General features: G+C 35.7%; 3 protein-coding genes across 7 annotated transcripts in view; 1 reads left to right on the plus strand and 2 right to left on the minus strand.

The window, feature by feature from the left end:
- klf1 (Kruppel like factor 1 (erythroid)) overlaps positions 1–4635 on the minus strand; it is an 8385-nt gene extending 3750 nt beyond the window's left edge. Inside the window, exons 1-2 of the mRNA XM_042485692.2 lie at positions 4312–4635; positions 728–1586 (exon numbers count right to left, since the gene is read on the minus strand). Coding sequence (XP_042341626.2) covers positions 728–1586; positions 4312–4386 — 934 coding nt within the window. The 5' untranslated portion in view covers positions 4387–4635. The remainder of the gene's footprint in view (positions 1–727; positions 1587–4311) is intronic.
- The window catches only part of c3h22orf23 (chromosome 3 C22orf23 homolog), a 26913-nt gene extending 12767 nt beyond the window's left edge, over positions 1–14146 (plus strand). The window contains exons 1-7 of one of the 3 annotated variants that reach the window (XM_042484425.2): positions 7994–8074; positions 9230–9326; positions 9878–9940; positions 10770–10934; positions 12217–12354; positions 12617–12717; positions 13921–14146. In XM_042484425.2, coding sequence (XP_042340359.2) covers positions 9230–9326; positions 9878–9940; positions 10770–10934; positions 12217–12354; positions 12617–12717; positions 13921–14058 — 702 coding nt within the window. In that variant the 5' untranslated portion in view covers positions 7994–8074 and the 3' untranslated portion in view covers positions 14059–14146. Of the gene's footprint in view, positions 1–7993; positions 8075–8139; positions 9327–9877; positions 9941–10769; positions 10935–12216; positions 12355–12616; positions 12718–13920 lie in introns of those variants that run through there. The other 2 variants (XM_088073939.1, XM_088073936.1) reach the window with 2 other exon arrangements.
- micall1a (MICAL-like 1a) overlaps positions 14135–26668 on the minus strand; it is a 49941-nt gene continuing 37407 nt past the window's right edge. For all 3 annotated transcript variants that reach the window (XM_042485048.2, XM_042485047.2, XM_088073886.1), the window contains 2 exons: positions 15633–15679; positions 14135–15547 (listed from right to left, as the gene is read on the minus strand). In XM_042485048.2, coding sequence (XP_042340982.2) covers positions 15408–15547; positions 15633–15679 — 187 coding nt within the window. In that variant the 3' untranslated portion in view covers positions 14135–15407. The remainder of the gene's footprint in view (positions 15548–15632; positions 15680–26668) is intronic.

The raw sequence follows: 26668 nt of genomic DNA on the forward strand, positions 1-26668 counted from the left end.
TATATTACATATTATTATTCTAAGTGTGTGACCACATTATGGAAAGGATCCCTACAGAGATAGACCTCTCTGTTAAGCAGCAAAATCGTTTTTGTTTAAGCAGAAACTGTCCCAAAATTGATATTATCAACACACCAAACTACATTTAACTTAACAGTAATTTTGTCATCTTAAAACACACTTCATTCAGAGTTGAAGAAGCTAAAATAAAACCTCACAAAAGCCATCTGAGCTCTTCTGTCCCCTGTTCCAACAACCACCAACTCCCCCAGTTAGATGTAAAAATATGCTGGCTTTGTACTTAAATTAGTGGGGTTTTTTTAACTATGTTTGGTGTGTTTCTCAGTAGGGATCCTTTCCATAATGTTCTCAGACACTCACAGTTTTGAGCATATCAGTGACAAAAACAAGCACATCTAGTGGACTAAAATCTACAGTGCTCATGTTTTGGCTGGAATTGCATTTCCCAGCTGCCGGCTGCAGTGATCTCGCTTTATACTGGAATATTTAAAAAAACAAGGTAATTGTTTGTATTCATCACTTTGACATTAAAACATGGAAAAATAGGTTTGAGGTTTAAAAAAACACCAAAGTTACCTTTTAATATCTGTTTATCATAAGTAATATTGCAATATTCATCATTATCATGTTTTGCTCGTATCGTGCGGCCCTAATTGAGACTAGCTGTGACAGACTTTGTTTCTGTGGTGGAGTCCGAGGCGTTTACCTGTGTGTGTGCGGAGGTGAGCCTTGAGGTGTGAACTCTTGGTGTAGGTCTTGCTGCAGCCCGGGTATTCACAGCTATGGATGGCGGGCCTCTTTTTCCCCGTCGCCCTCCGACCGCGCTTCCCCTCCACCCCACCAGGGGGCAGCTGTGGTCCGACCAGCAGGGGCTGCTGGTGGAGGGTCAGATGACCGGTGGCCTGGCTGTGAGTGTAGTCAGAGTACAAGTTGGCGTTGTGGTTGAAGTGTGGCACGTAGCTGTAGTGTCGAGGGTCAGGGGTCACAGCTTGAGTTGGTATGAACCTGCTGTCGGTGAAGGCCACCATGGAGGGGTGCTGCTGGGGATAGTAATGGTTAAAGTCCCATGGTGAGACTTTGGTGAGGTTGCCTCTGTTGTGCCTCTCCACACTGCCTCCTTGATGGAAGCCGAACTGATCTACATGAGGTAGACTGGGAAATGAAGTCCGACTTGCTTGTTCGTCATTATAACCATGGTGGTACAGCTCTGGCTGGACTGACGTTGTGGTTTCAGCCGGCGCCAGGAGCTCGGCCATGAGGCAGCCAGCGTTCACCTGCAGGTGCTCCTGTCCTGCTCGATCCTTAAACGTGGCCGCCTCTTGGTAAGCCGTGCTTGGGTCTAACTGTGGGAGCTGTTGATCGTTGTTGTCCAGAGAGGGGTTGAGGTCGGGCGATGGGCTGCTCCAGTCAGACAGCAGGAAGTCAATGTCCCAGGATCCTCTGCTGTCATCATCCAGGAGCTCCTCTGCCATTTGCTGAGAGACCTGCAGCTGCTCGGAGCTGTTTGGTGACAGTTTGTTGCTGAGAGAGTCCAGAGGGAGAGAGTCGTCCTCAGACTTCCACACCTACATGGTGTTAAAAGAGTTGAAAAGTAATGATCACAGAGGAAAACATCCTGGAAAAACAAGATCCTGCACTTTGCTTTTGCATTTAATGATATTTCACGATTGTTTTAAAGTCTGTCTTAAAACAATAGTCAAAGTAGGGATGTCAGCTTTGGTGAATTTTGCTTTTGGTAGGCCAACACGCATTAGCCAAAACCAGCAGTTTCCTTTAGTCCGGCGGTCCATGGCGGCAGTGAGCCTTATTGCTTCATTTCAAAGCACTTTGCATTTAGAGGTGAAATTTTTATCTTTTGCAATATAAATATTTCGACTTTTATTTGATCTTTTGTTGGCTTTGCAGTCAGAGAGCCGGACAGCCGCGTTAACATTTGGAAACATTATCACCGCCGAACCTCCGGTGTTCGCTTGCAGTGTCGGTCATTTGGCGTTTACAGCCAGTGTTAGCTATGCAGCTCCTACCAGACCCAGCTGATCATCGACATGATCAAAAATATTTCCTGCAGTTAACTGATGAACTGTTAACCAACGACAGTGTCAACATAGTCCACATGTACACTGAAAGCATTACTGGTTGCTGAAATTATTCCTTACGTCCATTCAATACAGCCTCTGAGAAATACGTGAAATGAACACGACCCCTGAACAATGCAGTACTTGGTGGTGGGCACAAAATGCATTAAAATTAGGTGTTGGCAACACAAAAATAATGCCAGTGCAAAGTCTGAAACTTGGACTGTTTGTAAGAAACATGCTATTAATGGTTATGAAATGATGCAGTTTGCAGTTTGATTAGGTTTAGGAAAAGAAAAACACTTTAAGATTTGGAAAACAATCATGATTTTGTTTAAAATAACTACGTTCAAGACTTAATTGACATAATTTACAAACTTTGCGAAGTTTCTAAAGTTCATAAAGTCACATAAATACTTTGACTTTTCAAACAGGACACAAAAGGCTGTCTCTTGATTAGAAGTTTGTTTGGTCTACCTGCCACCCCTTCCACCTGTCCCACGCAAACTCTCTCACTCTTTAATTTGTGTGTCCACCACGACAAAATATCAGTCCCTGTCAGTATGCACTTTTAACACATTTCATGCCAACCCTCATGTAATGCAATAGGAGAGCTCATGTCCATTTCATGCATTTCTATGAGATGAGTCTAATCTATACTGTTTATTAAGAGATCCCAAAATCTACAGTCCATTTGGGTTAAAACATATTTCAGAGATCATCTGAAGCTGATTCGAGGCTTTAGCAGACTTTGTTAATGACTCAATCATCACCTGTTTATCTTACAAATTTTCTTTTTAGTACAAAATTTCAGCCTTGTGTCACAGTTGCTCCACTGCAGCAGGGAAACGCTGTCGGTGGGAATTTTCATAAAAACTTAATTTGTCCCCATCATTTACAGTATAAACACAAAAGAAAGGAGAAAGATTGCAGCCAGGATGGACAGCACAGTCACCCAAAACTCTTTCACTGCACATATCGGCACGTCAGGTAGACTTGAAACTAGTGTTGTCAAAAATATTGATTTATTGCTACTCATCAATTCTGAATATTTAAAACGGTTCCAATAGTCACTTTCTGCAGCATCGATAAAGCACTACCAGCCGGGCTTTCTCACTCTTTTATTGTTAGTTTACTAGTCTTTTAGCTGTTCTCCAGAGTTCTCACAAATCCTAAAAAAGTCTTAAAATGTCTTCAATTCATAAATCTATAAATAAGGCTTTAATTGGTATAAAATGTCTTAAATTAATCTTTCAAATATCTTAAAAATGCTTAGACACTGTAGGTAGGATATTAGGATTTTTTTTTCTGATGTTGCATCTAAAAATCTCAATTTTTTAAAGATACCGACTTTAATGCCATGCAAACAGGATAGAGGTGCAAACAACACCTCTATACATTTACAGCATCCCATCAGATGAAAAATGCTTCTTTTAAGAAATGTATACATATATGATTACTTTTTGTCATTGTTTGCCTCGTGTTGCTCACTAGAAAGTTTGAAAGATTTCAGCATTTGACATCTAACTCATCTAATGACATCAAATTATTCAGCTTGACCAAAAAAAGTCATCAAATCCAAAGTTATTGATGTCAGTTCATTTTTTTTTTCAGTTCCATTTCAGGTGGTGTAAAAAAAAGTCTTAAAAAGTCTTAAATCTTACCCTGATTCTCTGCCACAAACCAAGAAAATAAAAGAGCTTGTCATGTTTTAGTCTTGTTATATTTATGTTTATTTTCATAAAAATTTCAAAAAGTTATACCCTTAAATAAATATTTTCCCTTAGATTTAAAAATGGAGTTAAATATCAGTATTTTCAAGGTATTTATCGAAGTTAGAAATTCCAGTATCATGAAAACACTATTTAATAAAATGTCAACCTGTCCTTAAAAATATGAACTGAATCAGCCTACACGACGCTAACATTTCACCTCCTCAGACCTTTTTCCGATTATTAGTCACATTGCACTTTTTTACGTAACATTAGCAGATGATTTGTCTGAAGCAACTTGCAATTAGTGCAATTAACCTCCACAGTTGTCTCCAGTTAAACAAGACGAAATCCAAGTTCAGCATTATAGTGCTGACTGACACGTTTGTCAGTAAATAAATCAGAATTTATCAGTGTAATGTACAAATAATGAGCACAATGATAAAGACTTAAAATAAAAAATCTGTTCCTGTGTATAAATCACAAGTAAACTTTATACTTACTTTCATATTGACGCTGGATTGATTGAGGCTGGAGAAGGAGCTGAAGGAAGGGAGCACAGCCTGTGTAACAGCCATCAAGCACTTTGATATGAAGCCAAATGTCAGTGGTAGTGACAAAAGTCAATTTTTTTTTTTTTCTTTTTGCTTTTTATTCTTTACATGACCGTCTTCAGCCCAGCTAACAGAAAGTCAAACCCCAGCTCACCAGGCCACTCATCCCAGTTACAGTCCGCTCAGTGCTAACGGGCCGCAGAGACGGGTTGTTAAAGCTGCCTCCTTTTCTCCATTCCTCCCCTGCTATCTCTCGCTCCTCTCTCTTGTCTATCTCTGTCAGCTGCAGGTCCAACTTCAAATCTCTAGTTTTCATGTAGCTTTGGACCGTTAGGAGGTGGAGCGTAAACGTGAGTTACTTTGCTGGCCGCTGCTTTTTTTTTTTTTTTAATTTCTTAAATTGTTCATTTACAATCACTAAGAAACTATCAAACCACAACTCACCGTATTCCTGTTCTTTAGGACTCTTCTTCATTCTCATATCCAGAACAATAATTAACTCTGTGAAACCTGAATAAATTGGTTAGATTTCTTTTGAAAACACGAGGAAAAGGCAATGGTAAGGAATATCTCACAAATTGTAAGAAATTTATAAAAAGTGACAAAAAATACTTAAAATTTTATTTTTTACAAAGAAGAGAGCGTTATTAGAAAATAATAAAAAAAAAATAGGGAAAAACCTCCAGAAAGCTATATATATTATTATTATATTTTTCTATTAAAAGTATATTATCAATCATGTCACAATTTTTTTTTTAATTTTCAGCATTTTTTTAAAGACCATTTTCTTGTTTGTATGTGTTCTTTACTCTTTTTTATTGATTTTTTTCTTAGATATTTTTCTTGTAACTTTGTTTTTACTCATTTTTTTTGTTAATTTTTAGGCCATGTGTTGTTAAGTTGCTCGTTGCCTTCTCCCCGTGTTTTTGAAATAAATCAAACCAATTTGCTCAGGTTTCAAAGGGTTAAATAGATGTGATGGTAATGCTAAGATTAAAGCCACAATCATCTTTTCTTTTTTTTTCCTTTTTTTTAAATGGTCAACCACAGGTTTTTAAAAAAACAATAACAAATACTCTGTTTCCCAGCTGTTTTGGTAAATACACATCAAGACAAAATCAAGTGCTTTAGGGAAATAAATAAACAAGAAGAAGAAATAAAAAGAAAACATCAAGTTCCAAGTCAGTTTCCATTTAATTTCTCATCAAGACAGCCATCTCTCATATCTGAGATATTATTTTTGTCATTTTTCTTTTACTGTCTCAAAGTCGAGCTTTAGCCAGTTATATCCCAAATAAAGAAAAAGTCATTTAGGAAAGTATTTTCTCAGCCGTAGCTGTAATGTCGTAATAGAAAATCACATAATAATGATGATTCAAACAATAATTGTGTTTTATATTGAATAAATTATAAATAAGATTGCTTTGTTTCTAATGTCATCAGTTTAACATATTTTCTGCAGAGAATAAACACAAAACAATCAGCAGTTCAGTTACAGTCCCATAAAAAAAGTTTCCCAAATTCAGCTTCATCCTGTACGGTTTTCCCTCAGACTCTCGGACCTAAACTAAACCTAACAACTTTTTCTGAGACAAATCAAGGAGGACGTGTTTCGCCCATTTTTATGTAAAATAAATGTAATCAGGGTGACTTTTTTTGTAATTCCTTGACGATTAAACAGGAAATGAATAGCTTAAGTCCAACTGAAGATGGAAGAATAAAAAAACGTATCAGGATACTGCAACGATTTATCACAATAAAAACTACAAAAAATAAAAGAAGTCATCTTAACAAATGAAATTAAATTGAACTATTATTCATGCCACTTAAATATGTACTAGAAGTTTAAAAAAATGCTGCAAATTTAGCCCTCGACTGCAGAGTAGCTCACAGCTCTCTGTGTTATTTTTCATTCACAAGTTAACTTTGCTATCAGATGTCTGGCCTCTGTGCTCTGTGGCAGAGCGTGCTTTACGAGATAGAGTGTGTTGGTGCATGTGCAGTGAAGTGTGTGCACATTTCATTTAAATATGGTGTGTGAACCACGAATAATAACATGTTTTATTATTTATAATGTTCCATTACAAAGAGATCTGAGTAGAACTGTGTACGATCTTTTATTACAGACATTTAATAAAATATAAGTAAATAATAGTAAACCATTGAACAGGTTAGTTTAGCTCATAAACAAACACACCAACAAGTTATACAGCTCGTTATTTAGTTTTTAAGTCTGAAATTTAAACTTCATCCCCCTTTTTTAGCTAAAACGTCTAATAGTTTTAACACACTCCACACACACATGTGCAGGTCGGTGTGAGGACATGTAGCTCTGACTTCTGAGAAGACCTGTGTGTGAAAGGTGATTATTTTCGAGCTGCTGTTTATCTGCAGACGTGGGGCAGAGGCAGTCTGCTGTCGTCTCACAGATAAAGACCTCCTGGCTGCTGCTGATCGCTGATGACGAGCCCACCGCTGATAAAGACTCTCTCTCCCTCAGAGTGACTGAACACTGTGCTGGCAGCCTCTTCACACTTTACATGAGTTCATCAATAGTTTGTTTGTTTGCGAGAGTTTATTTCCAAACCCTTAGAGACACTTTCTGAATTCGTGCGAGTATGATGTTATGAAACAGACAAACTAGGCAAGTTTTTTTTATATACCGAATTTCAGCAACAAGGCAATTCAAAGTGCAAAAGAAACACAAAAGACATCTGAATGCAAATAAAACTTTTTTTAAAGGGCCAGAGAATTGAAAATGAGCGAAAAAATACTGATAGGTATAAAATGGAAAAAGTTGTAGTGCAGTGGAAGAAATGAGTGAGTATTCAGTTTAATTAAAGGGAAAGAGAAATGTCTTCAGTCTTGATTTAAAAGAACTTGGAGTTTGCTACAGAAATGTGGTGCATAAAAACTAAACGCTGCTTCCTCGATCAGTCTGGATACTGAGGACACAAAGCAGCAGAATACTGAAACAGGAGGTCATAAACAAAAGAGGACAACACAAGTGATATGTTTAGTTATACGTTACTATATAATTTAAACGTTTAGAAATACCAAACAAAGATGTACCCTAAAATACTTGAAAAACATGAAATAACTGAGATTGTTAGGTTATGCCTGCAAAACCTCCAACTTTAATATGAGGGACCTGGGTCAGTTTTCTTTACACAGAAAATTAATATCTATTAATTTGGTAGTCCCTTTTGGGTAAGCCATGTGATATGAATTTATAATGAGCATTGTGCTGTAAGTAAAGGAAAACATTACGGTAGTATTAATTAAATTAAATTGAAAGAAGTCTTTATTTATTTATTTATTTATTTATTTATTTATACTTTAATTTCACATGATCAATATTAACTGATGGAAAGTGTCAACACTAACAAAACGATCTCTTTGTCTCCATCTAGTGGTCTGATGCTGTCCACGCGCCTCTGGGTTCAGAAGAATTCTACATTAAAAAAATTAAAGAAAAATAAACGAACTTCACAATTATTATGTGTTTAAGTGTGTGTATTTAAGTGTTTATGTCAGTGTAACATTGAGATTTTTTTTTTTTTTAAAAAGGCCTATCATTTTTCTGCTCTTGAACGGAAGTGCTTGTTGCCACTCGGTTGCTATAGCAACACACTGCTGCTATCTAACAGCTGAAATTAGCCGCCAGCTAACGTGTTTACTAAGGACCTGCGGTAAGAAAAGACGTGTTGGTGTAAGTTTTTGTAGTTTTTATTAGCTGATATCCTTTCATTTCATATTTATTTCATGTAGAGTCACCAACTTAGCCTCTTTTTCTTTTCTTATGACGTACCACTGTTATTGTTAGCCACCGTTAGCAACAATCATCGGGTGTTTACACGGCTTACTCTTCATTTATTTGGTTACTTGATATTTATTTTTTCCTCTTTGAATTAAGTAAAAAAATACAAACTTTACCTCTGAAGTGTTTTGAGGTAGAAAGTGGCATCTCTGCCAAGATACATTGCTCATTTAGTGTGTAAATTCAACACTTTCCTCTTTATTCAATAGTTCAAATACTAACTTAAATATTTTGTCAAGTTAATTTACTATGATCTTTTATGTTATGCATGATACGTTTTAAAAAAGTGAAAAAACCCATAACAGTGGGTATTTACATACAGTGTGGTTTGAACACTTGGCATAAATCTAGACTTTGAATAAACAAGGACCTTTTAAATGCGAAAACAAAACATTTAATTCCAGTTTTTATTTGATCATTTTCACCATCTGCTCCTACACCATCACCATCATGTCATTGATAGTTTTGGCTATTGGAGTGAGGAATCTGTCTGGTGAAGTGAGCAGCCATCAGGTAGAAAAACAAAAAGAATAAAAAATAAATACCAATCAGTGTTTCACACCTTATATTATTGATTAGCTGTAGAAAAAAACATAAGCATATCTGTGAATAATTATTGCTGGTGTTATACCCTCATCTGGGCAATGTATCCTCCAGGATATCTAATTATCAAAGTTGTGATCATTCAAATAATTTTTTTTCAACAAGGACATATAAAATCATCCTTAAAACATTTTTTCTAAAACAAAATTCTCCTCAAAATATAATAAACATGAAAAAACCACAACATACGTCATGGCCATTTAAACTTTGATCATGTAGGATTACATTTTGGATTTTGATACCAATGATGGTTATATTTTTGAATGTTGGCGTGAAGTCACATGACCTGAGTAGCTGACCCATCTCCCCCCTCAGTGTTTAACCGTGATGACATCATCACCACAGCCTGCATCCCTGATAGAGATTTGTTCAAGTGCACTAATGAAATCGGAGCTGCAACAGAGATGGCTGATGTTGTGTCTTTGTGTGTCTTTGACGTTGCAGATGGACGCCTCCTCACAGAGCAGAGACGTCAGAGGAGGACTGTGGAACAACCCGAGACCCATCCAGCACAGCAAGGAGACCCAGGACATGCTGAGAAGTGAGACGATGATGATGCACTTTATACTCTAGCGTGGATAGTTTGGTGTGATCACGAAACACATTTAGAAGTTGGCGATGTGTGCTTGTCTCGTCTTTATTTTAACAGCATACTAAACTTGATTTTTTAAAATAGTTTCTTTGATCAACATACTCTACTATGATGTTTTTATATCTTTTTTGAAAGACATACTATACTATGAGTTTTATGTGATTTTTTTTAAATGATATATTAACTTGTTTGATTTTTTTAATTGAATTAAATACTATACAATTTCTTTTTTTTAGAATATTTTTTTGAATGACACTATACTATGATTTTTTATATTTTAAATGACATAACATACTATTTTTTTGCTGTTTTGGACTATGACTTTTTTTATGATGTTTTTGATCATCAGTACATTATACAATTCCTTTTTTGAGCTATTTTGGACGACATGCTATACTATGACATATAGGGGTTGACGGTGTGTGCATGTCTGGGTACATACAAGTGTGTGTAGGCTTGTGTTTTGAAATTTTAATCATTTTTTCTCTCCTGGTGTCCAGTAATGATGCAGGAAGCACGACTCACCAGCCAGCAGAGAAAACAGCTCAACAAAGGCCTCAAGAGTAAGTTTAAGATCTCTGGATGAGAGGTTATGGCCTAAGGTGAAGGTTGTGTGATACTATTGTATCATAATACAAAGACATAAGGTAGAGACGTTTGCAAAACTCAGCATATGATGTTAAGAATTATGTTCCTTTTTGGACTAAAATTCATGCTAAATTGTTTTTTCAATCAAAATTACTTCCAACTTTGACCTGATGTATCTGGTTAGCTTCAAGAAACTCATTGAGAAAAAAAGGATAAATAACTGCTGAGAGAAAGAAATCGCTAACCAAGAAGTGGCTGAAATAAGAAATGCCCAGTGCTGACGTATGGATTGATGTAATATACAGTATTTATGTAATGGAGAGTTACTTAATTTCGGAACCCAGAAGGATACCTTCATAGAAAGCTGGACAGTGTATAGGATAGTGTATGTTTCAAGTATCAGGCCCGACTTTGTGTCAGCAAGTACCACAAACACACTGTAGTGTAACCAGTAGCCACCCATTGTCCACATGTGTATGTTTTGATCTAGTGTCCTTGTCTACAGAATGTTTTTTTTATTTGCCCTTTACTTATTTTCTGGCCTGATTTTATTATTTTCTACCCGCTTCTTTTTATTTTATTTTTTTTTAAATTTATTTATTTATTTATTGTTATATGTCTTCATGTTAATTTGGTTGTGTATTTTGTTTTTGTCCGTTCACATAAATCAGTTAAAATAGAATTACAAAAAAAAAATCCAGATTATCATATTGTGACTCAAAGATAAAAATAGGGACCCTCCAATTTTTTTGTTGTGACACATTTAGCAACATCAAAAGCTCTTTCTCCACTTCTCTCCCGCAGACAGAGCCGCTTTACCCTCGACCTCTGACCCAACATCCTCAGCTTCTCCCTCTCAGCCTAAATCTTACCAGAGATGCCTGCCAGGCAGGACTCAGAGACGCTCCGCTGAGTCTTGTCGCGCTGGGAACAGCTACGTCAGAGAGAAGTTCATTCCTGGTCCAATAAGTACGTTCTTGAAGCTGAAAAACCGTCATTAGGTCTGCACTGAAGTGCTTTGACAGGCCTACAGGGATGAGAACTGATAAGACTTTATCGATATCAGCGTCCTTATCAAGTCTGCTTATTAAGGCAGGGTGATGTGGGCCGAAAATTATACTGCGATATTTTTAGGCCATACATCTCCTCAGAAGTACTTCATTAATGCTGGAAGTGGGAGACAGAATTGAACATAAATGTATTTATTTTATTTATTTTTTTACCAAATAACCTCTTTGTTATGACAATATTGTTGGAATGACTGTTGGTACTTTAAAAAAATATTAACCAAATTCCATTTTATCAATAATCATTAATTGTGTAGATATAAAGACCAAACGGGTAAAGGCAAGTATTAAAACAAGTAGAACTGTCCACAAAGTTGAGTTTACAGTAATGCACCCTTTAAAATTTAAGAAAAAACAAAAGCATTTATTCCATATCGCAGTATAACAATATCCATTATCTAAAATGATATATTGTCTCATAAAATGATCTTTTTATTTTGCCTGGCCCTGCTGGTTATTGGTCCATTTCTTTTTCAGTTTTCTTGGCTGATTCTGTGTGGGGAAAAAAAGTACGTCTTAACAGGTTTTAGCATCAACATAACGCCTTTATTTTCTCCGTCAGAACAGAGTGTAGAAACAGATTAGGAAAAAATATATTTATAATGATAATAATCATACATTTCTTATTATTTTTAAAGAATTATATTTTTTAAAGACCTTTTCAGGATTTCTTTTTTTTTTCATCTTAAATTTTTTGAAAAATTTTCAGTTATTTTTTTGTTCTACTAACTAATTTCTTGCTAATTTTTGAGTAACTTCTTTTTAAGTTGCTCAATGCCGCCTTCTTTTGTTTCTCAAAGAAATCAAGCTAACTTGCATAGGTTTTAAAGGCCTTATCGATCATTTTATAGAATTTACCAGCGGCATTGTTATTTTTTTTGGTGAAACGATGCCACAGTTTGGACCTCCCTGTTGCAAGTTTTCAGCAGCATAAGCACGAGTTTGGCGTCAGTGTTTTGCAACGTGTAACTTTAAGCAAAGTATACCAGCATCAGTGAAAGAAAATGATAAGCTCTGAGGCGCACGATTCAGATTCCAGTTTGGATCCTGTTCTGAACTGGAACTGGTTTTCGATTTCCATACAGGCCTATATTGCAAACAGTCAGTAAATATGAGTAGCCATTTTTGTTTTACCTTCTGCATCCTCAGAACCTTTCTTTTCATTTGTTTTCGTTTTACCTCAGGAGACTTGGAGAAAGACAAGAGGAGGCTTCAGAGTATATTGGCAACGGGAAAAGAAGAACCCGCTGCTGCATCCTCCAAAAACGTTCCTGCATGTCAGAACCCAGAAGTGTCAGAGGAAAAAGACCGCTATCAGGAAGGTGAGGCTGACGGTCCACAGACAGATGATGTACTAGAGTTACACCAACTGTTGTTACAGAGGGGAAATGTTTCCATTACAACCTGAACGGAAACATTTGAATTCATTGGTTTTGTCTAAGAGAGCAAAACCTATGAAAAGATGTTTCCAGCACTTTCACGGTCTCTTTCAGCCCAAAGCAAATTCTGCTCTGTGCTACTTTCGTGACTAAATATTTCCAGTGCTTCTATAAATAGTCTAATATTAACGTCTTTCGTTTGTAGTTCTGGATGAAATAGAGGAGAGAAGACAGTTTCTGGCAGATATGGCGTCTCTGGGCCAGGAGTCAAACTTCATCGCTGTCATCAACACTGAGATATCCCAGGTAAACAACAGAAGGCTCTCATGTTGGCCTGAATGAGTATATTTTGATGTCCTGAGTTTTGAAAAATCTTTTGGTAACACAGGGGTTTTAACTTCATTGTTTTTGTGTGTATGTTTAGTGAGATGTTCTTTTAAACACTATGATGAGTGTCTTATTATATAGTATATTATTTCCCCAAAAAATCATGAAAAACGTCATAGAATTGTATGTCGTCCAAAAATCATGGAAAACATCAGAAAATTTCGAAAAACGAGTAGAGTATGTATGACAAAAATAATGAAAAAACATGGTATAGCATGTCGTCCAAAAATCATAACAAAAGTCCACCAATCATGAAAGATGTCCAGAACTTCTGAAAAACATCATAGTGAAGAATATCGCCCAAAAATCATGGAAAACGTCGAAAAAAATCGTGAAAAACATCATAGTACAGTAAGTCATCCAAAACTCTTGAAAAACGTCATAGCATAGTATGTCTTCCCCAAATTATGAAAAACGTTGTAGTAAAGTTTGTCATCCAAACAAAATGAAAAACGTCATAGTCGACTATGTTGTCCAAAAATCATGAATGTCACAGTATTGTATGTGGTCCAAAAATCGTGGAAAATGTCGAAAAATTATAAAAAAGGTCACAATATAGTCTGTCGTCCCCAAATCATTAACAACGTTCTAGTATATTGAGAAAATTCATCAAAAAGGTTGTATTATAATATGTTGTCCAAAAATAATGAAAAATGTCACAGTATAGTCCAAAAATTGTTAAAAACATCATAGCGTAAAGTATGTTGTTAAGAAAAAGAAAAATACATTCTATCTTAAAAAATCCATTAGATGGTATCTAAGTTTAAATGTGACAAACATTACTCAGTAGTGTCAGTGTTGTGTGTCATAAAGACGCGTTAAAAATGTCAGTAGTCAATAGTATAGTTAGTTATAGTATAGTTATACTATGGTTTCATAGTATCACACAGCCATTGTATAGTATCTCTCAAAAAGTGACAGAATTGTATGTCATAAAAAAAATCAGAATACCTAATGTCATCAAAAATGTATTACATAAAAAACTCTTGACAAAAGGGTCTGTCTCTGTATTCTTTACATAACGTTTCAGACATCACTGCACCGATTTTAAGATTGTGTTTCCTCACGAGTCCGTGAGGCACAAAAGCAAAAGCCTGATCTTTGTCTCGTCTCTGTGAACAGAGGATCCGAGAGCTGCAGCTGCTGCAGAAGACCCGAAGTCCTGAGACGGATTCAGTGACACCTGAGAGGAACGGAGCGACTGCACATGAAAGGATGGACATGAAAGAGACAGGACAGAGACTTCCTGTCTCTGACTGAGCACTTGGAGATCAGGTGTAAACAACAAAATTCAAACTCAGATAATAAATGTATAAACTTGACAAGAAACATGAACTGCTTGTATTAAGTTATTTTATTTCTCTGCCTTCCAGTGTCAGTATTTTGTTTAATCCTGCTACAGAAGCCCTTGGTTTCAGCCACGCAGGAAGACAGGCACAGAGCGGAGACACAGACACGACAGATTACCATTTTAAATGGAGGACAAACAGACAGTCTAACTGACAGAACAGGAAGAGCGTGAGTAAACATACCGACATTTACGTTAGCTCCAACAATTGACACTCATCCACGTATGAAATTAAATAAATGGCACTCGTACAAACAATATTAACACGTTTTTTCTATCCACTTTTAAGGCAAAACATGGAAACATACACAGAGGCGTAGTAAAATCTAAATTAATGATTGCATATTTAGGTTTTCCCCAAATGTTAAAACTGCTATAAGCTGGTATTCGCTACAGTTGTTAAAATACTGTTTATCTGCTTTTTCTAAGTTTTAATTATTGCATGTATGACCTTTCATACTGACAGTCTATAATGCTCTCCTCCAGACCTCACATTTTCTAAATTAATCTGATTTTGAGTCTCCCAAACAAATCCGTTAACACTATGTTCATCTGCATCTTTTATGAAATGCATTTACAAAAATGACGCCGCCGCAGAGAGGAAGGAGTGAGGAAACTAAAAAGCAAAGGAAACAATGAACAGTCATAACGTAGCAGCTAGGAGAGCTAAGATATCCGTTGTCGATAAAGCATTTCAGGGGTAGATGTTGCGAGAATTAAAGCGGAGCTCATCTTAAAAAAACGTACCGCAGGCTCAAACCAGACACGACACGAAAACTCTTCAGATATCCAGCTGCTTAACTTTGGAATCAAAAGATACGGATATCCATCGAGCGTACGTCAAAAACAGATTAAAAACTCAGATATCGGGATCGACTTAATTCCGACTGATTTCGCTAAAACTCATCGGTCACACCGTTGCTGTGCCGTGATAAAAGAAAGGGAAGCAACACGGGACAAATCAGTGCAGAAATTAAGAAACCTACTCTACACTCGACTAGCTTCAGAGGTCAGAGCTCGCACACACGTCGGCTCTTAAAAACGGTTTTATATCGTTTCTTTAAAACACACGAAGGCAACTGAAAATAGTCACCGCAGAGACTTTTTGGAAAAGCATCAAGTAAAATGTGAGCGGGGAGTCGATTCTGAGTCATTAACGAAACAGCTGAAGGAGACCTCATCTTCTTTTCTTAAATCTTTCATATTTTCCTTAGTCTTGTTAAAATCGTCTCGTATCCTCTTAGAGGGGAACGGATCGTTGCTATGGTGATTTCTCCTTGCGCGGGCTGTGGCTCTTCCCCGGTTCTCCTTTATGGCTTAGCCGCTTGAGCACCTTAATGGGTTTGAACTTTGCTCCTTTTTTCTTCTGCTGGTCAATGTCCGCCGCTTCCTTGTGGAAGTCTAATGAGGATGAAAATTAAGACAGAAAAGGACGTTAAAATAGAGAAAAAATCAGAAAAGATAACAAAGTGAGTGAAGAATTTACCTTTTTTCTTAAGCATGGCTTCCATGAGTTTATCCTCTTCTTCTTCCCTGAAACAAAACGTTTGAATGTTAGATACTATGAGTATAAACTGTTATATCACAGTTAAAGTTCCCAAGTGTTTTTATGTCTGAGTTACGAATGGGAACAACAATTTTTGGAATTGCTCCAGTATTGAGTGAAGCCATGGCAACAGGCGACAGCAGAACAGGCGACAGCGTAATTCATGACTGCAAATTAGCATCATCGATTTACGCCCGCTAAATGTCTGACATTACCAAAACCAAATAAGATGTTATTTTCAGCTGTTTTTGGGACATTTTTGCCATACTATAGCCTTGCTTTTTGGGTCATTTTCTCGACATGCAAGATTATAGTGTTTTTATCCATTTTTGCAACTGTCTATACTATGGCATTTCTTGTTATACTATTTAAAGTGGTTTAAAGCTATTTTCAGCTGTTTTTGGGACATGTCATTTTTTGACATTTTTGTCATACTATAGCCTTGCTTCTTTGGTCATTTTTTTCGACATGCAAAATTATGGTGTTTTTGGCTGTTTTTGCAATTTTCTATGCTATGGCGCGTTTTGGCACTCAATTTAATGTGGTTTAAAACTATTTTCAACTGTTTTTGGGACATGTCTTTTTTGACATTTTTGCCATACTATAGCCTTGCTTTTTTGGTCATTTTTTCGACATGCATTATTATGGTGTTTTTAACCGTTTTTGCAATTTTCTATGCTACGGCGCGTTTCGGCACGCTATTTAACAGAGTTTTAATCAGTTTTTAGATGTTTTTGGGACATGTCATTTTTGACATTTTTGCCATACTATAGCCTTGCTTTTTGGGTCATTTTTTCGACATGCATTATTATGGTGTTTTTGGTTGTTTTTGCAACTTTCTATGCTATGGCGCGTTTTGGCACACGATTTAATGTGGTTTAAAACTATTTTCAACTGTTTTTGGGACATGTCTTTTTTGACATTTTTGCCATAGCCTTGCTTTTTGGGTCATTTTTTTCGACATGCCAAATTATGGTGTTTTTAACCATTTTTGCAACTTTCTATGCTATGGCGCGTTCCGGCACGCTAATTAACACAGTTTTAATCAGTTTTTAGATGTTTTTGGAACATGTCATTTTTTGACATTTTTGCCATACTATAGCCTTGCTTTTTTGGTCATTTTTTCGACATGCATTATTGTGGTGTTTTTGGTCGTTTTTGCAACTTTCTATGCTACAGCGCGTTTCGGCACGCTATTTAACAGAGTTTTAATCAGTTTTTAGATGTTTTTGGGACATGTCATTTTTGACATTTTTGCCATACTATAGCCTTGCTTTTTAGGTCATTTTTTCGACATGCATTATTATGGTGTTTTTTGGTCGTTTGCAACTTTCTATGTTATGGCGCGTTTTGGCACACGATTTAATGTGGTTTAAAACTATTTTCAACTGTTTTTGGGACATGTCATTTTTTGACACTTTTGCCATACTATAGCCTTGCCTTTTGGGTCATTTTTTCGACATGCCAAATTATGGTGTTTTTAACCGTTTTTGCAACTTTCTATGATATGGCACGTTTCGGCACGCTATTTACCACTGTTTTAATCAGTTTTTAGATGTTTTTGCGACATGTCATTTTTTGACATTTTTGCCATACTATAGCCTTGCTTTTTGGGTCATTTTTTCAACATGCAAGATTATGGTGTTTTTGGCCGTTGTTGCAACTTTCTATGCTATGGCGCGTTTCGGCATGGTATTTAATGAGATTTAAAACCATTTTCAGCTGTTTTTGGAACATGTCATTTTTTGACATTTTTGCCATACTATAGCCTTGCTTTTTTGGTCATTTTTTCGACATGCATTATTGTGGTGTTTTTGGTCGTTTTTGCAACTTTCTATTCTACAGCGCGTTTCGGCACGCTATTTAACAGAGTTTTAATCAGTTTTTAGATGTTTTTGGGACATGTCATTTTTGACATTTTTGCCATACTATAGCCTTGCTTTTTTGGTCATTTTTCGAAATGCCAAATTATGGTGTTTTTAACCGTTTTTGCAACTTTTTTTGATATGGCACGCTTTGCACGCTTATTTAACAGAGTTTTAATCAGTTTTTAGATGTTTTTGGGACATGTCATTTTTGACATTTTTGCCATACTATAGCCTTGCTTTTTAGGTCATTTTTTCGACATGCATTATTATGGTGTTTTTGGTTGTTTTTGCAACTTTCTATGCTATGGCGCGTTTTGGCACACGATTTAATGTGGTTTAAAACTATTTTCAACTGTTTTTGGGACATGTCTTTTTTGACATTTTTGCCATACTATAGCCTTGCTTTTTGGGTCATTTTTTCGACATGCAAGATTATGGTGTTTTTGGCTGTTGTTGCAACTTTCTATGCTATGGCGCGTTTCGGCATGGTATTTAATGAGATTTAAAACCATTTTCAGCTGTTTTTGGGACATGTCATTTTTTGACATTTTTGCCATACTATAGCCTTGCTTTATTGGTCATTTTTTCGACATGCATTATTATGGTGTTTTTAACCGTTTTTGCAACTTTTTATGATATGGCACGTTTCGACACGCTATTTAACAGAGTTTTAATCAGTTTTTAGATGTTTTTGGGACATGTCATTTTTGACATTTTCTTACTATACTATAGCCTTGCTTTTTGGGTCATTTTTTCGACATGCCAAATTATGGTGTTTTTGGTCGTTTTTGCAACTTTCTATGCTATGGCGCGTTTTGGCACGCAATTTAATGTGGTTTAAAACTATTTTCAACTGTTTTTGGGACATGTCTTTTTTGACATTTTTGCCATACTATAGCCTTGCTTTTTTGGTCATTTTTTCGACATGCCAAATTATGGTGTTTTTAACTGTTTTTGCAACTTTCTATGCTATGGGGCGTTTCAGCACGCTATTTAACACAGTTTTAATCAGTTTTTAGATGTTTTTGGGACATGTCATTTTTGACATTTTTGCCATACTATAGCCTTGCTTTTTAGGTCATTTTTTCGACATGCATTATTATGGTGTTTTTTGGTCGTTTGCAACTTTCTATGTTATGGCGCGTTTTGGCACACGATTTAATGTGGTTTAAAACTATTTTCAACTGTTTTTGGGACATGTCATTTTTTGACACTTTTGCCATACTATAGCCTTGCTTTTTGGGTCATTTTTTCGACATGCCAAATTATGGTGTTTTTAACCGTTTTTGCAACTTTCTATGATATGGCACGTTTCGGCACGCTATTTACCACTGTTTTAATCAGTTTTTAGATGTTTTTGCGACATGTCATTTTTTGACATTTTTGCCATACTATAGCCTTGCTTTTTGGGTCATTTTTTCAACATGCAAGATTATGGTGTTTTTGGCCGTTGTTGCAACTTTCTATGCTATGGCGCGTTTCGGCATGGTATTTAATGAGATTTAAAACCATTTTCAGCTGTTTTTGGAACATGTCATTTTTTGACATTTTTGCCATACTATAGCCTTGCTTTTTTGGTCATTTTTTCGACATGCATTATTGTGGTGTTTTTGGTCGTTTTTGCAACTTTCTATGCTACAGCGCGTTTCGGCACGCTATTTAACAGAGTTTTAATCAGTTTTTAGATGTTTTTGGGACATGTCATTTTTGACATTTTTGCCATACTATAGCCTTGCTTTTTTGGTCATTTTTCGAAATGCCAAATTATGGTGTTTTTAACCGTTTTTGCAACTTTTTATGATATGGCACGTTTCGGCACGCTATTTAACAGAGTTTTAATCAGTTTTTAGATGTTTTTGGGACATGTCATTTTTGACATTTTTGCCATACTATAGCCTTGCTTTTTAGGTCATTTTTTCGACATGCATTATTATGGTGTTTTTGGTTGTTTTTGCAACTTTCTATGCTATGGCGCGTTTTGGCACACGATTTAATGTGGTTTAAAACTATTTTCAACTGTTTTTGGGACATGTCTTTTTTGACATTTTTGCCATACTATAGCCTTGCTTTTTGGGTCATTTTTTCGACATGCAAGATTATGGTGTTTTTGGCTGTTGTTGCAACTTTCTATGCTATGGCGCGTTTCGGCATGGTATTTAATGAGATTTAAAACCATTTTCAGCTGTTTTTGGGACATGTCATTTTTTGACATTTTTGCCATACTATAGCCTTGCTTTATTGGTCATTTTTTCGACATGCATTATTATGGTGTTTTTAACCGTTTTTGCAACTTTTTATGATATGGCACGCTTTACACGCTTATTTAACAGAGTTTTAATCAGTTTTTAGATGTTTTTGGGACATGTCATTTTTGACATTTTCTTACTATACTATAGCCTTGCTTTTTGGGTCATTTTTTCGACATGCCAAATTATGGTGTTTTTGGTCGTTTTTGCAACTTTCTATGCTATGGCGCGTTTTGGCACGCAATTTAATGTGGTTTAAAACTATTTTCAACTGTTTTTGGGACATGTCTTTTTTGACATTTTTGCCATACTATAGCCTTGCTTTTTAGGTCATTTTTTCGACATGCATTATTATGGTGTTTTTTGGTCGTTTGCAACTTTCTATGTTATGGCGCGTTTTGGCACACGATTTAATGTGGTTTAAAACTATTTTCAACTGTTTTTGGGACATGTCATTTTTTGACACTTTTGCCATACTATAGCCTTGCTTTTTGGGTCATTTTTTCGACATGCCAAATTATGGTGTTTTTAACCGTTTTTGCAACTTTCTATGATATGGCACGTTTCGGCACGCTATTTACCACTGTTTTAATCAGTTTTTAGATGTTTTTGCGACATGTCATTTTTTGACATTTTTGCCATACTATAGCCTTGCTTTTTGGGTCATTTTTTCGACATGCAAGATTATGGTGTTTTTGGCCGTTGTTGCAACTTTCTATGCTATGGCGCGTTTCGGCATGGTATTTAATGAGATTTAAAACCATTTTCAGCTGTTTTTGGGACATGTCATTTTTTGACATTTTTGCCATACTATAGCCTTGCTTTTTGGGTCATTTTTTTCGACATGCCAAATTATGGTGTTTTTAACCGTTTTTGCAACTTTCTATGCTATGGGGCGTTTCAGCACGCTATTTAACACAGTTTTAATCAGTTTTTAGATGTTTTTGGAACATGTCATTTTTTGACATTTTTGCCATACTATAGCCTTGCTTTTTAGGTCATTTTTTCGACATGCATTATTATGGTGTTTTTGGCCGTTGTTGCAACTTTCTATGCTATGGCGCGTTTCGGCATGGTATTTAATGAGATTTAAAACCATTTTCAGCTGTTTTTGGGACATGTCATTTTTTGACATTTTTGCCATACTATAGCCTTGCTTTTTGGGTCATTTTTTTCGACATGCCAAATTATGGTGTTTTTAACCGTTTTTGCAACTTTCTATGCTATGGGGCGTTTCAGCACGCTATTTAACACAGTTTTAATCAGTTTTTAGATGTTTTTGGAACATGTCATTTTTTGACATTTTTGCCATACTATAGCCTTGCTTTTTAGGTCATTTTTTCGACATGCATTATTATGGTGTTTTTGGTTGTTTTTGCAACTTTCTATGCTATGGCGCGTTTTGGCACACGATTTAATGTGGTTTAAAACTATTTTCAACTGTTTTTGGGACATGTCTTTTTTTGACATTTTTGCCATACTATAGCCTTGCTTTTTTGGTCATTTTTTCGACATGCATTATTGTGGTGTTTTTGGTCGTTTTTGCAACTTTCTATGCTACAGCGCGTTTCGGCACGCTATTTAACAGAGTTTTAATCAGTTTTTAGATGTTTTTGGGACATGTCATTTTTGACATTTTTGCCATACTATAGCCTTGCTTTATTGGTCATTTTTTCGACATGCATTATTATGGTGTTTTTGGCCGTTTTTGCAATTTTCTATGCTACGGCGCGTTTTGGCACGCGATTTAATGTGGTTTAAAACTATTTTCAACTGTTTTTGGGACATGTCTTTTTTGACATTTTTGCCATACTATAGCCTTGCTTTTTGGGTCATTTTTTTCGACATGCCAAATTATGGTGTTTTTAATCGTTTTTGCAACTTTCTATGCTATGGGGCGTTTCAGCACGCTATTTAACACAGTTTTAATCAGTTTTTAGATGTTTTTGGGAGATGTCATTTTTGACATTTTTGCCATACTATAGCCTTGCTTTTTTGGTCATTTTTCGAAATGCCAAATTATGGTGTTTTTAACCGTTTTTGCAACTTTTTATGATATGGCACGTTTCGGCACGCTATTTAACAGAGTTTTAATCAGTTTTTAGATGTTTTTGGGACATGTCATTTTTGACATTTTTGCCATACTATAGCCTTGCTTTTTGGGTCATTTTTTTGACATGCCAAATTATGGTGTTTTTGGCCGTTTTTGCAACTTTCTATGCTACGGCGTGTTTCGGCACTCAATTTAATGTGGTTTAAAACTATTTTCAACTGTTTTTGGGACATGTCATTTTTTGACATTTTTGCCATACTATAGCCTTGCTTTATTGGTCATTTTTTCGACATGCATTATTATGGTGTTTTTAACTGTTTTTGCAACTTTTTATGATATGGCACGTTTCGACACGCTATTTAACAGAGTTTTAATCAGTTTTTAGATGTTTTTGGGACATGTCATTTTTGACATTTTCTTACCATACTATAGCCTTGCTTTTTGGGTCATTTTTTCGACATGCCAAATTATGGTGTTTTTGGTCGTTTTTGCAACTTTCTATGCTATGGCGCGTTTTGGCACGCAATTTAATGTGGTTTAAAACTATTTTCAACTGTTTTTGGGACATGTCTTTTTTGACATTTTTGCCATACTATAGCCTTGCTTTTTGGGTCATTTTTTCGACATGCCAAATTATGGTGTTTTTAACTGTTTTTGCAACTTTCTATGCTATGGGGCGTTTCAGCACGCTATTTAACACAGTTTTAATCAGTTTTTAGATGTTTTTGGGACATGTCATTTTTGACATTTTTGCCATACTATAGCCTTGCTTTTTGGGTCATTTTTTCAACATGCGTTATTATGGTGTTTTTGGTCGTTTTTGCAACTTTCTATGCTATGGCGTGTTTTGGCATGCGATTTAATGTGGTTTAAAACTATTTTCAACTGTTTTTGGGACATGTCTTTTTTGACATTTTTGCCATACTATAGCCTTGCTTTATTGGTCATTTTTTTCGACATGCCAAATTATGGTGTTTTTAACCGTTTTTGCAACTGTCTATGATATGGCACGTTTCGGCACGCTATTTACCTCAGTTTTAATCTGTTTTTAGATGTTTTTTGGGACATGTAATTTTTTGAAATTTTTGCCATACTATAGCCTTGCTTTTTGGGTCCTTTTTTCGACATGCCATATTATTATGCCTGAATTATGCAGTTTTGGGTTTTTTTCAACATGTTTAACATGTTTAATTATGGCATTTTTGCCAATTATGCCACTCTGTATACTCTAAAAGTTATATGTTGTTGTCAGGCATTTTTTGGACATGCTTAAATATGACATTATTGGCCTTTTTTTCCCATTTTGTATAATATGACACGTCTTGACAAGCGATGTTGTTTTTATCTGTTTTTTGGGCATTTCAAAATTTAATGTTTTTCCACATACTATACTAGTTGTTTTTTTACCTTTTGTTTGACATGCTATTTTATGATGTTTTGGGCTATGTTTTGAACATGTTATGCTATGACGTATCTCGACAAGGTATAATACGTTGTTTTGAGATGTCTTTTCTACATGTTAATGTAATGGAAATTGTCTTATTAGGAGTTTGTCCTTATTTTAAAGCTGTATTCAACAGTTAGGTACTTTTCTACAGTTTTAACAACATGCTACCCAACTGTCTACATTCACATATGTCCATGCAGCTGTGGGCAGAGGGGGACAATGTCGTTTACTTTGGATGAAACAGATCGATGCCTACATGATCACCCACCACCGTTGTATGCTTGGTCAATGAACAGAAGAGCCTGCTCTACGCTGGAGGTTTTCGCACTTCGGAGCTGGCCCTTGGTGTGTGAACCTTGTCCCTACTAAGCTGAATGGCATTTCTCTGTTTGATTTATCATCTTTAATAAATATTTAAACTTGAAACTTGGTTGTATTCTGAGTATTTTTTATTCTCTCAACAAGGGGATTGCATAAGAAAACTCCACCACAGCCAAAATTCTTAGCGTTTCAGTATTCTATACGATTTCGGCACGCTATTTAATGTGGTTTAAAGCTATTTTCAACTGTTTTTGGGACATGTCATTTTTTGACATTTTTGCCATACTATAGCCTTGCTTTTTGGGTCATTTTTTCGACATGCCAAATTATGGTGTTTTTGGTCATTTTTGCAACTTTCTATGCTATGGCGCGTTTCGGCACGCTATTTAATGTAGTTTAAAGCTATTTTCAGCTGTTTTTGGGACATGTCATTTGTTGACATTTTTGCCATACTATAGCCTTGCTTTTTTGTTCATTTTTTTTCAACAGGCCAAATTATGGTGTTTTTAACTGTTGTTGCAACTTTCTATGCTACGGCACATTTTGGCACGTGATTTAATGTGGTTTAGAACTATTTTCAGCTGTTTTTGGGACATGTCATTTTTTTACATTTTTGCCATACTATAGCCTTGCTTTTTGGGTCATTTTTTCAACATGCCAAATTATGGTGTTTTTAACTGTTTTTGCAACTTTCTATGATATGGCACGTTCTGGCACGCTATTTACCACTGTTTTAATCAGTTTTTAGATGTTTTTGGAACATGTCATTTTTTCACATTTTTGCCATACTATAGCCTTGCTTTTTGGGTCATTTTTTCGACATGCAAAATTATGGTGTTTTTGGACGTTTTTGCAACTTTCTATGATATGGTGCGTTTCAGCACGCCATTTAACACAGTTTTAATCAGTTTTTAGATGTTTTTGGGACATGTCATTTTTTGACATTTTTGCCATACTATAGCCTTGCTTTTTGGGTCATTTTTTCGACATGCCAAATTATGGTGTTTTTGGCCGTTTTTGCAACTTTCTATGCTATGGCGTGTCTCAGCACGCTATTTAATGAGATTTAAAGCTTTTTTCAGCTGTTTTTGGGACATGTCATTTTTTGACATTTTTGCCATACTATAGCCTTGCTTTTTTTGGTCATTTTTTCGACATGCCGAATTATGGTGTTTTTAACCGTTTTTGCAACTTCGTATGCTACCACGTGTTTTGGCACGCAATTTAATGTGGTTTAGAACTATTTTCAGCTGTTTTTGCGACAAGTCTTTTTTGACATTTTTGCCATACTATAGCCTTGCTTTTTGGGTCATTTTTTCGACATGCCAAATTATGGTGTTTTTGGCCGTTTTTGCAACTTTCTATGCTATGGCGTGTCTCAGCACGCTATTTAATGAGATTTAAAGCTTTTTTCAGCTGTTTTTGGGACATGTCATTTTTTGACATTTTTGCCATACTATAGCCTTGCTTTTTTGGTCATTTTTTCGACATACCAAATTATGGTGTTTTTAATTATTTTTGCAACTTTCTATGATATGGCGCGTTTCAGCATGCCATTTAACACAGTTTTAATCAGTTTTTACATGTTTTTGGGACATGTCATTTTTTGACATTTTTGCCATACTATAGCCTTGCTTTTCAGGTCATTTTTTCAACTTGCAAAATTATGGTGTTTTTGGTTGTTTTTGCAACTTTGTGTGCTACCACACGTTTTGGCACGTAATTTAATGTGGTTTAAAACTATTTTCAACTGTTTTTGGGACATGTCATTTTTGACATTTTTGCCATACTATAGCCTTGCTTTTTGGGTCATTTTTTTCGACATGCCAAATCATGGTGTTTTTAACCGTTTTTGCAACTTTCTATGCTATGGGGCGTTCTGGCACGCTATTTAACACAGTTTTAATCAGTTTTTAGATGTTTTTGGAACATGTCATTTTTTGACATTTTTGCCATACTATAGCCTTGGTTTTTTGGTCATTTTTTCGACATGCATTATTATGGTGTTTTTGGTCGTTTTTGCAACTTTCTATGCAACGGCGCGTTTAGGCACGCTATTTAATGTGGTTTAAAACTATTTTCAACTGTTTTTGAGACATGTCTTTTTTGACATTTTTGCCATACTATAGCCTTGCTTTTTGGGTCATTTTTTTTGACATGCCAAATTATGGTGTTTTTAACCGTTTTTGCAACTTTCTATGCTATGGGGCGTTTCAGCACGCTATTTAACACAGTTTTAATCAGTTTTTAGATGTTTTTGGGACATGTCATTTTTTGACATTTTTGCCATACTATAGCCTTGCTTTTTTGGTCATTTTTTTTGACATGCCAAATTATGGTGTTTTTGGCTGTTTTTGCAACTTTCTATGCTATGGGGCGTTTCAGCACGCTATTTAACACAGTTTTAATCAGTTATTAGATGTTTTTGGAACATGTCATTTTTTGACATTTTTGCCATACTATAGCCTTGCTTTTTGGGTCATTTTTTTCGACATGCCAAATTATGGTGTTTTTAACTGTTTTTGCAACTTTCTATGCTACGGCACGTTTTGGCACGCTATTTAACAGAGTTTTAATCAGTTTTTAGATGTTTTTGGGACATGTCATTTTTGACATTTTTGCCATACTATAGCCTTGCTTTTTTGGTCATTTTTTCGACATGCCAAATCATGGTGTTTTTAACCGTTTTTGCAATTTTCTATGCTACGGCGTGTTTTGGCATGCGATTTGTTGTGGTTTAAAACTATTTTCAACTGTTTTTGGGACATGTCTTTTTTGACATTTTTGCCATACTATAGCCTTGCTTTTTGGGTCATTTTTTTCGACATGCCAAATTATGGTGTTTTTAACCGTTTTTGCAACTTTCTATGCTATGGGGCGTTTCAGCATGCTATTTAACACAGTTTTAATCAGTTTTTAGATGTTTTTGGGACATGTCATTTTTTGACATTTTTGCCATACTATAGCCTTGCTTTTTTGGTCATTTTTTCGACATGCATTATTATGGTGTTTTTGGTCGTTTTTGGAACTTTCTATGCAAC

This window comes from Plectropomus leopardus, chromosome 3, assembly GCF_026936395.1.
Source record: "Plectropomus leopardus strain MGB_pleo_1.0 chromosome 3, ASM2693639v1, whole genome shotgun sequence".
In the NCBI taxonomy this organism is placed as follows: domain Eukaryota; kingdom Metazoa; phylum Chordata; class Actinopteri; order Perciformes; family Serranidae; genus Plectropomus; species Plectropomus leopardus.